Below are 12,146 nucleotides of genomic sequence, written 5' to 3' on the forward strand. Positions count from 1 at the left end.
AGGTCAAGAGGAGGTGAAGAGGAGGTGAAGAGGAGGTAAAGAGGAGGTGAAGAGGAGGTAAAGAGGAGGTGAAGAGGAGAGTAAAGAGGAGGTGAAGAGGAGGTGAAGAGGAGGTAAAGAAGAGGTAAAGAGGAGGTGAAGAGGAGGTAAAGAAGAGGTAAAGAGGAGATGAAGAGGAGATGAAGAGGAGGTCAAGAGGAGAGTAAAGAGGAGGTGAAGAGGAGGTGAAGAGGAGGTGAAGAGGAGGTCAAGAGGAGAGTAAAGAGGAGGTGAAGAGGAGGTGAAGAGGAGGTGAAGAGGAGGTCAAGAGGAGGTCAAGAGGAGGTGAAGAGGAGGTGAAGAGGAGGTAAAGAGGAGGTGAAGAGGAGGTAAAGAGGAGGTCAAGAGGAGAGTAAAGAGGAGGTGAAGAGGAGATGAAGAGGAGGTGAAGAGGAGGTAAAGAGGAGGTCAAGAGGAGGTGAAGAGGAGGTGAAGAGGAGGTGAAGAGGAGATGAAGAGGAGGTGAAGAGGAGGTGAAGAGGAGGTGAAGAGGAGGTGAAGAAGAGGTAAAGAGGAGGTCAAGAGGAGGTGAAGAGGAGGTGAAGAGGAGGTAAAGAGGAGGTGAAGAGGAGAGTAAAGAGGAGGTGAAGAGGAGGTGAAGAGGAGGTAAAGAAGAGGTAAAGAGGAGGTGAAGAGGAGGTAAAGAAGAGGTAAAGAGGAGATGAAGAGGAGATGAAGAGGAGGTCAAGAGGAGAGTAAAGAGGAGGTGAAGAGGAGGTGAAGAGGAGGTGAAGAGGAGGTCAAGAGGAGAGTAAAGAGGAGGTGAAGAGGAGGTAAAGAGGAGGTGAAGAGGAGGTGAAGAGGAGGTGAAGAGGAGGTAAAGAGGAGGTGAAGAGGAGGTGAAGAGGAGGTAAAGAGGAGGTAAAGAGGAGGTCAAGAGGAGAGTAAAGAGGAGGTGAAGAGGAGATGAAGAGGAGGTCAAGAGGAGGTGAAGAGGAGATGAAGAGGAGGTGAAGAGGAGGTGAAGAGGAGAGTAAAGAGGAGGTCAAGAGGAGAGTAAAGAGGAGGTGAAGAGGAGGTGAAGAGGAGGTAAAGAAGAGGTAAAGAGGAGGTGAAGAGGAGGTAAAGAGGAGGTGAAGAAGAGGTAAAGAAGAGGTAAAGAGGAGGTGAAGAGGAGGTGAAGAAGAGGTAAAGAGGAGGTGAAGAGGAGATGAATAGGAGGTCAAGAGGAGGTCAAGAGGAGAGTAAAGAGGAGGTGAAGAGGAGGTGAAGTGGAGGGTAGGAGGGTAAAGAGTGCCCATGTCTCTACTGAACAGCGTTCACGATGTTTGTCCACAGACCATTTTGTTCGTACCGCCGCGGGACTCCTGTGAGCGTCAGTGTCCCGTAACCGCGGTTACACCAGAGGACTCACTGACGGTTCAGATCTCACCTGAAAAGCTGTCCTTGTCCATGGCAGGCAGGTCTCTGGCCTGGTACAGGTAACACCGCAGGTGGTAGCGGGTTCCATCTGAAACACACACACACACACACACACACACACACACACAGAGTCACTGTCAGGTCATGGTCTAGTTACTGTATGTCTTGAAATCATTACTGCCGTACTGTGCGTTACCATGGTGACCACCTGTTGCTCTGGGCCCTGATTAAAAGCAGAGATCTCCCAGAATGCAACACAGGTGGGCGACAGATGGGGAGGTACAGTAGGGTTGCACAGAGAGCACGGGAACACACAACCACAGACACACACACACACACACACACACACACAGATGGGGAGCTATAGGGTCGTAGAGATGTCATGGTTGTTTTCAGGATGAAGATGTTTATAATGATGAGGGTGTTTCTGATGGGGCTGGCTGCGTAGGAGCACAGCAACATATCGATTTATGATCGTCCATAAAGACCCAGTAACGTTTATAGAAGGCTTTCATCTTGTATTCGTCCCTCTCTAACAACTCTCTTTGTCTCACCCCCTTCCTCTCTGTTCTCTCTCTCTCCTTCGTCTTCTCTCTCTCTCTCTCTCCTTCTTCCTTTTCTTCTCTGTTTCTCTCCCTCTCTTCTCTCCTGTCTCTCCCCGCTCTTCTCCACTCTCTCTCTGTCTCTCTCTCTCTCTCTCTCTCTCTCTCTCTCTCTCTCTCTGCGCATGTGTGGGCGTTCATGTGCATGTGCGTGTGTGTGTGTGTGCGTGTGTGTGTGTGCGTGCGTGTCTTACTGTTGAAGAAGCAGGAGATGGTGGGCCGGTTCACCCCGAACAAGGTCGTCGCGTTCTTGTCATCATTCTTGTCCTCCGTCACACTCCCCTGCACACAGAGAGAAACCCTGCTCATCCCTCCATCCTTCATATCTCTCATCCATTTCTCATCCATCTCCTTTTCTGCCCCCCCCCCCCCCCGCCTCATCCTCTGCTTCTTCTTCTTCTTTTTGTTCCTCCATCCCTTCTGTTGAATCCCAAGTCAACCCCCTTCTCTCCTCTCCCCTCCTCTCCCCCCCCCCCTTCCCCTAGGCGACCAGGGGAGGCTGGTGGAGGTAGAAATCGGAGGACGGCCTCAGAGGTTCAATCACGGAGGTTCAATCTTCCAGTTGTCATCTACTCCCACCCCACACCTCCCCTCCCCTCCCCTCCTCTCCTATCCCCCCTTCCCCCCCCGCCCCCTCCCTCCCTCACCAGGGAACACTCCAGAGCGAAGATGGCGGCGGGGCCGGTCTTCTCCAGGGGCTCCATGCGGCAGCGCCAGCGGCGGCGTCTGAAGCAGTCGGTCTTGCGGGCCTTCAGGTGGAACCTCCAGCCCAGCAGGGAGGCGTACTCCCAGCCCTCCCTCTCTGTGTCGTCTGGACGCTGCTGCACACACACACACACACACACACACACACACACACACACACAAACACACATAGAGGCACACACACACACACACACACACAGAGGCACACACAGAGGCACACACGCACACACACACACACACACACACACACACACAGAGGCACACACAGAGGCACACGCACACACACACACACACAGAGGCACACACACACACAGAGACACACAGGCACGTACGTACGCAGGCAGGCAGGCACACACACACACACACACACACAGACACACACACACACACACAGAGACACACAGGCATGTACGCAGGCAGGCACACACACACACACATACACACATACACACAAACACACATACACACACATACAGGCACACAAACACACACATAGAGGTACACACACACACACACACATACATACATACACACATAGGCATACAGGCAAAACACACACACACACAGGCACGCAGAGACACACACACACACACACACACACAGACACACACACACACACACACACACACACACACACAGAGGCACATATGCACACAACACACACAGAGGCACACACACACACACACACACACACACACATATAAAAGACAATCAAAAAGGATTGTGAAGTCAAAAGGAAAACATTTCCCTATTCTTCATCTCAAGTGAACTGTCGTCACATGCTACAGTATTCACCAGTAGAGGGCGCCCTATACCCCCTCTGAGCTCTGTACTGTGTAGCCAGGTCGCCACCTTGTGGTCAAACACAGTGTCAGCCTGACAAACACTGGACATACACAACTGAGACATGAGTCTATGGATCTCAAACTAATGTGTTTGTTTTGTTGTCGTTGTTTTTTATTCAACCTTTTTTTTAATATCTCTTTTATAGTGTCAGGTGACAGATTTTTGCTCCGCCTCTCACCTTCTTTCTGTCTCAAGAATGACCACACACACACACACACAGACACACACACACACACACACACACAGACACACACATACACACACACACAGACACACACATACACACACACACACACACACACACACAGACACAGACACAGACACAGACACAGACACACACAGACACACAGACACACACACACACACACACACACACACCTTTCTCAGAGCCTCCATCTTCTGCAGGTCTCGTTGTCGGAGGCGTGTCCAACGGCGACGGCGGTTGGTGTGGTACATCTTCTCTGCCGGCACCCAGGACTTGGGCCTCCGGTCTGGGGGGATGGTGATGCCATACTCCCACCCTGGAGAAGAGGGGGGAGGGGGGGAGGAGAGGAGGGGGGATGGAGGGGTAGAGGAGGAGAGGAGGGGGGATTGAGGGGTAGAGGAGGAGAGGAGGAGAGAAATGGAAAAGGTGAACATTGTATGGTCACAAAACTCTCTCATTAATGTGTGTGTGTGTGTGTGTGTGTGTGTGTGTGTTTCTGTGTGTGTGTGTGTGTGTATATGTGTGTGTGTGTGTGTGTGTGTGTGTGTGTTTCTGTGTGTGTGTGTGTATGTGCGTGTTTCTGTGTGTGTGTGTGTATCAGGGTTTCCGCTAGAAAAAATTGCCGCCGGACATCGTGTCCGGGAAGATTTCGATTTACCGGACAAACGTGATATATTCCGGTCATCATATTAAAATATAAAAAATAAAAAAAATCTAAATCATATTTTTTTTTCTTCAAATCTAATATAGCTGTTTGTCGCGGTGATTACTGTTGTGTAGCGGCCTATATATGCCATTTAATGTCTATTTCTCATCCAATACGATTAGATGCGAGCTATATAATATATAATAATATAACATGATTCGCATGCGCGCTATGCCATTATGTCCAGCGCTTAACGGACGCCTCACTGGGAACTGAACAGACAGCATCGATCAATGAACGGACTCCACATTACGTTAACTGAAGTTTGTTAAATTGTTTGGGATTAATGTGAGTTTTCTATTTTCTCTTTCCAGTTTTACCCTTTTTTTATCAATAAAACAACGTCATTTCTATAACCAGGTCTCGCTGGTTGGGGTTCGTTTAGCTGCCTGTCAAATCATACTTAATCGGACGTATGAATCGGGAGTATGACAATGAGGAGAACATAACTGTTTATTGAGAAACAATAGGCAGGCTGGGATACGTATATAAAGAAATACCACAATGTCTAGATGTATAACATTTTATTGAACAGTGCAAGCATGTAGGCTTCTGGCGTGACATCGTACCCCTAACGTTCTTAGGGCTTGTTTGAAAAGCTTAGACTGAAAGTTAGTGCCCTGGTCAGATTGTATAACAAGAGGAAGACCGAATGTGGAAAAAAACGTTGTTAAAGCTTTCACCACTGAGCTGGCTGATATGTTACGCAACGGAACAGCTTCGGGAAAACGAGTAGCAGCGCACATAATAGTGAGCAAATACTGACTTCCACTTTTAGTCCTAGGCAAAGGTCCAACACAATCAATTATTACACGTTCAAATGGCTCCCCTATAGCAGGAATGGGATGCAATGGTGCGGGTGGAATGGATTGATTAGGCTTACCCGCCATCTGACAAGTATGGCAACAGCGGCAGTGCTTGGCAACATCCGCCTTCAGTCCGGGCCAAAAGAAATGTTTCAATATCAGCTGATAAGTTTTAGTTATACCTAAATGTCCTGACCACTGGCTCTCATGTGCTACAGATAACACCTGTTGTCTATAACCCACAGGCACAACCACTTGTTTTACAGTATTCCACTCACAACCATTTGCATTAGGAGGAGACCATTTACGCATTAATATCCCATCGTTAAGGAAATAAACTACGTTGCCCCCTATTTCAGATTCCTCACTAGCTGCATGTAAAAAACATTTGTTTAATGACTGATCAGCTACTTGAGCGACACGCAATCGCTCGCCGGTTACAGGCAGAGATAGGCTGTCAGCGGATGGTATGGTAGGACTCGGGGAGGATGGTAACTCTACCACTTTCTCCCTGGGAGAAGCTGAAACAATCGGGTTCTCATCCCTTTCAGAAAAGGCTTGCATAATCACACTATCACAGAGAGAAACATCGCTATCCTCCTCTCTGCCTCGACTCGATTGTGCACGAGTTATAGCGCACACCGGAAACAACCGCTGTTTCGCATAGGCAGCCTACACATTCATCAGTCATCATCATGCCGGTGTCAAATCATATCATAATAAAAGAAATACATAGCCTATATATTCGTCTTTTTAAAAATAGAAGGAATCAGAATGTGAACTTTAGCGAATTGTATTCAAATTGTGCTTAGAGGGAATTATTTTCACCGGACATTTATGTCCGACGAGTTTTCAATTTGTCGGACTTCAACAAATGTTACCGGACAAAGACCGGTAATTACCGGTTAACGGAAACCCTGGTGTGTATGTGTGTGTTTCTGTGTGTGTGTGTGTGTGTGTGTGTGTGTGTGTGTGAGTGTGTGTGTGTGTGTGTGTGTGTGTGTGTGTACCGTGGTCGTCCACAGCTCTGTTCAGGTCTTCGCTCCATTCCTCCTCCTCCCACACCCACCCCGGAGGAACCTCCACCTCGTCCTTAGGGACCGCCTTCTCCCCGTTCTGGGAACACACACACACACACACACACACACACACACACACACACACACACACTCAGTATCTTCATCATGATATACAGCTAGTCTACATTGCTAGTATCAGTATGCTCAGTATGCTGTTTATGACACTAGGCACTAGGTAATTTTGTCAGGTACAATAAATGTTAATTCTAAATGTTTGTAATCTGTGAGAACAATAAGCTTCTAGATCGTACACACAAGACACATCCACTCTCACCCACCCACCCACGCATCCACCCACCTACACACCCACACAACCACCCACCCACCCACCCACCCACACACACACACACACACACACACACACACCACACATCCACTCTCACCCACCCACACACACATTTTGTCTCTTACAATAAATGTGCGTTCGTTTGTTCCAAATGTATCTATGAGCAATATCCTACACACACGACAGGACACACACAACCACACACACACACACACACACACACTGACCACGTCTGTGTATCCCTCTGGCATTCCGATCCACTGTCCGGCGCCTGGCAACCTCAGCTGGTTCTCAAACACCTCCTCTGAGAAGGTCATGTGACCTGCGTCCACGTCATACAGCAGCCTGGGGGGAGCAGAGGAGGGTCACACACACACACACACACACACACACATGCACACACACACACCCAACACCCCCCCCCCCCCCGCCCCCCACACATACACACACACATATCCCCCCCCCACACACACACACATCTCCCCCAACCCACCCCCCCACACACATGCACACACACACCCCTAACACCCCCCCCTCACACACACACACACACACTTACGTCTTCTCAGGGCTGATGACCCAGTCCCCGGCCCAGGTCCAGCCTGAGGACGGTTTGAAGCTCTCCTTGGGCAGCTTGACCCTGCCGGTGACATCACTGAACCTGGGGTAGGTCAGGCCTGTAGTACCCCAGCTGCCCACCAGGGCCATCTTAGTCTGGTTCTCATACTGGACAACAAGGAGGTCAGGGTCAGGATCAGGGTCAGGATTAGGATCAGGGTCAGGATCAGGGTTAGGGTTAGAATATTGAACCCAGGGTAGGTGAGGCCTCCCTCCCTCCCTCTCCCTCTCCCCCTCACTTCCTCCATCCCCCCCTCCCCCCCTCCCTCCCTCCCATCTCACCGTCTCAGCGAACACAGACAGCTTGCCCTCAGCGTACTGGTTGAAGTGTTTGACGTCAGCCGCCAGGCCGAACCAGACCTTCACTCTGAGCTGAGCCGGGAGCTTAGAGTCTCCTGCCCCGCCCTGGGGGTACTGAGACACACACACACACACGGACGCATGGACACACACACACACGTACACACGCACGCATGGACACACACACACGCACACACACACACACACACACACACGCGCACGCAAGCACGCACGCAAGGAAACACGGACGCACAGACGCACACACAGGCAAACACACACACACATTTCGTATCTACACTGTGATATCTATAAAAAAAAATCAATGACCGTTTCTGTGTATTTATGGGTGTATGAATGAGTGTGTCTGTGCGTGTGTCTGTCTGTGTGTGCCTGTCTGTGTCTGTCTGTGTGTGTGTGTGTGTGTGTGTGTCTCTATGTGTGTGTGCCTCTGTGTGTGTGTCTCTGTGTGTGTGTGTGTGTGTGTGTGTGTGTGTGTGTGTGTACCTTCAAGAAGACAGTCTGCAGCTCTCCACAGTGCTTGCCACAGTGCTGCTGGGAGAAGAGCACGCTGTGGGCGGGGAGGCGGTAGTACGCCACCCTGCGCTCCCCCTGCAGCATCCAGATCACTATGTCTGGAAGACTGTTCTGGGGCTGGGAGGGAGGGGGGGGGACGACGACGACGACGACAGAGAGAGAGAGAGAGCAGATAGACAGGAGAAAGAGAGACAGGTGAGAGACAGGAGAGAGAGAAAGAGACAGACAGACAGAAGGACAGGTAAGAGAGAGAGAAAATAAGTTAGAACAACTAAATGAGGAGGAGCGTCTCACGCACACTGTGACAATCCACACTGGTACCACCAGTGGGCGCCAATCATCTGTTGTCTTGTTGACCTTCTCTTTTGGTTCCAGATGGGCACAGGTGGGGGTGATCATCCTGATTGTCCCAGGAACTTTAAGAGGGGGTCAAATTGATGGACTCGGTCTCTTCCTTGTCGACCAGCAGCCTTTTTGTTTGTTGTTACTATTTACTTTATCATTATTTCCAATTAACATATTATTCTTTAATAAATCTCCTATTATTGTTCTCCATGTGTCGTCTCCCTTTTTGTCACCTTGTCCTGAGCCAGGCAAGCGTAACACACACACACACACACACTGTCCTCCCACCAGCCCAGCCCCCCATCCCCTCCCCCTCCCCCTCCTCCTCCCACACACACCCACCTCCTTGGCCACGGTGCGTAGCCGGGCAGCCCAGTCCCCCCCCCCCCCCCCACACACACACACACACTCCCTCCCCCCTACACACACACACTCACACTCACACACACCTCCTCGGCCACTGAGCGTAGGCGGGCGGCCCAGTCCTCGGCCTGCTCCAGGACGGTGGAGAGGTCTGTGGCGGGGCCGTGCTTCAGGGCCTGGGCCGCCTGCTCCACCTGGGCCAGGTGGGTGGCCCGCAGGTGCCTCAGGGCCCGGTCCAGGGGGGTCACACACGACCAGCCCTCCAGCACGGGGAGCTCCACACTGGGGGGGGGGGGGGGCGAGGAGGGATAGGGGGGAGGGGGAGGGAGGGGGGGAGGAGGAAGGGGAGGGAGAAACAGAGGGAAAAATACAAGGAGGGAGAAACAGAGGGAAAGATACAAGGAGGGAGAGATGTGAGAGGGGGGAGGAAGGTTTGGGGTGTGTGGGAGGGAGGGAAGGGGGGAGACAGAGGGAGAAACAGAGGGAAAGATACAAGGAGGGAGAGATGTGACAGGGGGGAGGGAGGGTTGGGTGAGTGAGGGGGGGGGGGACAGAGGGAAAGACACACAGAGGGTGTACACAGATGTGAGAGGGGGTTGGGGGAGGGGGGGAGACAGAGGGAAAGATACACAGAGGGAGAGATGTGAGAGGGGGTGGGTGGGGGGGAGATGGAGCGAGAGACAGAGGGAGGGGGGAAGAGGGTGGTAGGCAGAGTTGGGGGAGAGAGAGGGGGGGGTTAGATTGAAACAGATGGTAGGGGATGTGAGGGAGATTGAGAGAGAGTGAGAGGGAGAGAGAAAGAAGAGAGAGAGAGGGTGGGGGGAAGAGAAAGAAGAGAGAGAGAGAGAGAGAGAGAGAGAGGGGGGGTAGAGAAAGAAAGATAAGATAACTCCTGACATTCCCAGACTTGTTGTAAACATCAACAGCAGGCTGCCTTCTGCAACGAGGGGGCGGGACCCTGAGGCTCCTCCTGACGTTGAGTGGCGTTGAGGACAGCCAATCGCCTACCTGCAGTCAGCGATGACCTCATCTAACATGTGCACCACCCGTAGCTCCACCTCCTCCAGCTCGCTGCCCGCCTTCAGCTCTAACTGCACCTGACGCAGGTTAGACTCCTGAAGAGAGAGAGACAGGTTACACACACACACACACACACACACACTCTTACACACACTCACACACACACTCACCAGGCGGTCCAGTATGTCCAGCAGCATGTTCAGGGCCTCTATGCGGGGCCTGATGTCCTCCCACTCAGAGGACAGGACCACCACGGGCTTCACATTCCCCCACGGCAGGTAGTAGTACTGACAGCCTGACACACACACACACACACACATGTACAGGTTACACACACAGGTGAAACACACACACACACACACACACACACAAACACACATACTCAGATTAAACACACACACACACACACACATACAACGGTTACAAATACAGGTAAAACACACACACACACACACGCACAGACACACACACACATGTACAGGTTACACACACAGGTTAAACACAAACACAAACACACACATGTACAGGTTACACACACAGGTAAAACACACACACACACACACACAAACAGACACACACACACATACTCAGCTTAAACACACACACACACACACATACAAAGGTTACAAACACAGGTAAAACACACACACACACACACACACACACGCACACAGGCTTTAGCCAGATGGGGGCGCTGTGACTCACCGTCGAACACGGCTCTGCTGAACTGCGTGGCGGAGGCCAGAGGTAGACAGGTGTTGTCGAACTTGTTGCCGTAGTTACCAATGCTGACCTCGAACTGGATGGCGTCGTCCACATCCTGCAGCAGCGTGGCGGAGTAGAACGCCGCGAACAGAGAGAACTTCCTCTTACGCAGGAATTTCTGGCGGGAAAAAAACGAGAAAAGAGAGAGAATGTTTCAGCTGATATTTCTTATTGTTTGATTATTTGATATCGTCACCTTCTTAAAATAATGGCTCTCAAGCTTTGAGAAAAACAGAATGAACTGAACCAAATCTAGAATATATGATATTTAGGCAAAAATATAATTCTCCTCAAAAGTGACGTAAGCCATTATTTTAAGAAGGTGACGATATGTTTTTACAGAACATATTGGACACACAAAATCAACTGAATTGGAGGCCGGGCTCTTTGGAATGCATGGAACGGAATAGGGAGTCATATAAACTAAAGGAGTGTGATTTCTACATCCACCAGCCTCCCCTCCTCTCCTCTGACCCCGGAACTCTCAGCACAACCACCAGGAGGTATTCAGAGGGGATGTCCTCCACCTTCTCCTTCTCCTCCTCCTTCTCCTCCACCCTCTCCTCCTCCTTCTCCTCCTCCTCCTTCTCCTTCTCCTCTTCCTTCTCCTCCTCCCTCTCCTCCACCTTCTCCTCCATCTCCTCCTCCTTCTCCTCCTCCTTCTCCTCCTCCCTCTCCTCCACCTTCTCCTCCACCTTCTCCTCCTCCTTCTCCTCCTCCCTCTCCTCCACCTTCTCCTCCATCTCCTCCTCCTTCTCCTCCTCCTTCTCCTCCTCCCTCTCCTCCACCTTCTCCTCCTCCTTCTCCTCCTCCTCCTTCACCTCCTCCTTCTCCTCCACCCTCTCCTCCACCTTCTCCTCCACCTTCTCCTCCTCCTTCTCCTCCTCCTTCTCCTCCTCCTTCTCCTCCACCTTCTCCTCCTCCCTACCTCTCCTCCTCCTTCTCCTCCTCCTTCTCCTCCACCCTCTCCTCCTCATTCTCCTCCTCCCTCTCCTCCTCCTTCTCCTCCTCCTTCTCCTCCTCCTGCTCCTCCTCCTTCTCCTCCACCCTCTCCTCCTCCTTCTCCTCCTCCTTCTCCTCCTCCCTCTCCTCCTCTTCTCCTCCTCCTCCTCCTTCTCCTTCCCTCCTCCTCCTTCTCCTCCTCCTTCCTCCTTCTCCTTCTCCTCCTCTCCTCCTCCTTCTCCTCCTCCCTCTCCTCCTCCTTCCTCCTCCTCCTCCTTCTCCTTCTCCTCCACCTTCTCCTCCTCCTCTCCTCCTCCTTCTCCTCCTCCCTCTCCTCCTCCTTCTCCTCCTCCTTCTCCTCCTCCCTCTCCTCCTTCTCCTCTCCTCCTCCTCTCCTCTCACCTTCTCCTCCTCCTTCTCCTCCTCCTTCTCCTCCACCTTCTCCTCCACCTTCTCCTCCTCCCTTCTCCTCCTCCTCTTCTCTCCTCCTTCTCCTCCTCCTTCTCCTCCTCCTTCTCCTTCACCTTCTCCTCCACCTTCTCCTCCACCTTTCCTCCTCCTCCTTCTCCTCCTACTCTCCTCCACCTTCTCCTCCACCTTCTCCTCCTCCTTCTCCTCCTCCT

The 12,146-nt window shown here is 51.6% G+C and overlaps 1 protein-coding gene across 1 annotated transcript in view; it reads right to left on the reverse strand.

The window, feature by feature from the left end:
• dysf (dysferlin, limb girdle muscular dystrophy 2B (autosomal recessive)) overlaps positions 1–12,146 on the reverse strand; it is a gene marked incomplete at its 5' end in the record, with an annotated part of 98,375 nt that overhangs the window by 52,199 nt on the left and 34,030 nt on the right. The window contains 13 exons of the mRNA XM_080544073.1: positions 1,412–1,489; positions 2,198–2,285; positions 2,651–2,824; positions 3,933–4,075; positions 6,282–6,387; positions 6,864–6,981; positions 7,196–7,362; positions 7,537–7,668; positions 8,059–8,205; positions 8,883–9,078; positions 9,805–9,911; positions 9,987–10,111; positions 10,522–10,699. Coding sequence (XP_080400199.1) covers positions 1,412–1,489; positions 2,198–2,285; positions 2,651–2,824; positions 3,933–4,075; positions 6,282–6,387; positions 6,864–6,981; positions 7,196–7,362; positions 7,537–7,668; positions 8,059–8,205; positions 8,883–9,078; positions 9,805–9,911; positions 9,987–10,111; positions 10,522–10,699 — 1,759 coding nt within the window. The remainder of the gene's footprint in view (positions 1–1,411; positions 1,490–2,197; positions 2,286–2,650; positions 2,825–3,932; positions 4,076–6,281; positions 6,388–6,863; positions 6,982–7,195; positions 7,363–7,536; positions 7,669–8,058; positions 8,206–8,882; positions 9,079–9,804; positions 9,912–9,986; positions 10,112–10,521; positions 10,700–12,146) is intronic.

Source organism: Nansenia antarctica, assembly GCF_963989245.1.
Source record: "Nansenia antarctica genome assembly, chromosome: 13".
Classification (NCBI taxonomy): domain Eukaryota; kingdom Metazoa; phylum Chordata; class Actinopteri; order Argentiniformes; family Microstomatidae; genus Nansenia; species Nansenia antarctica.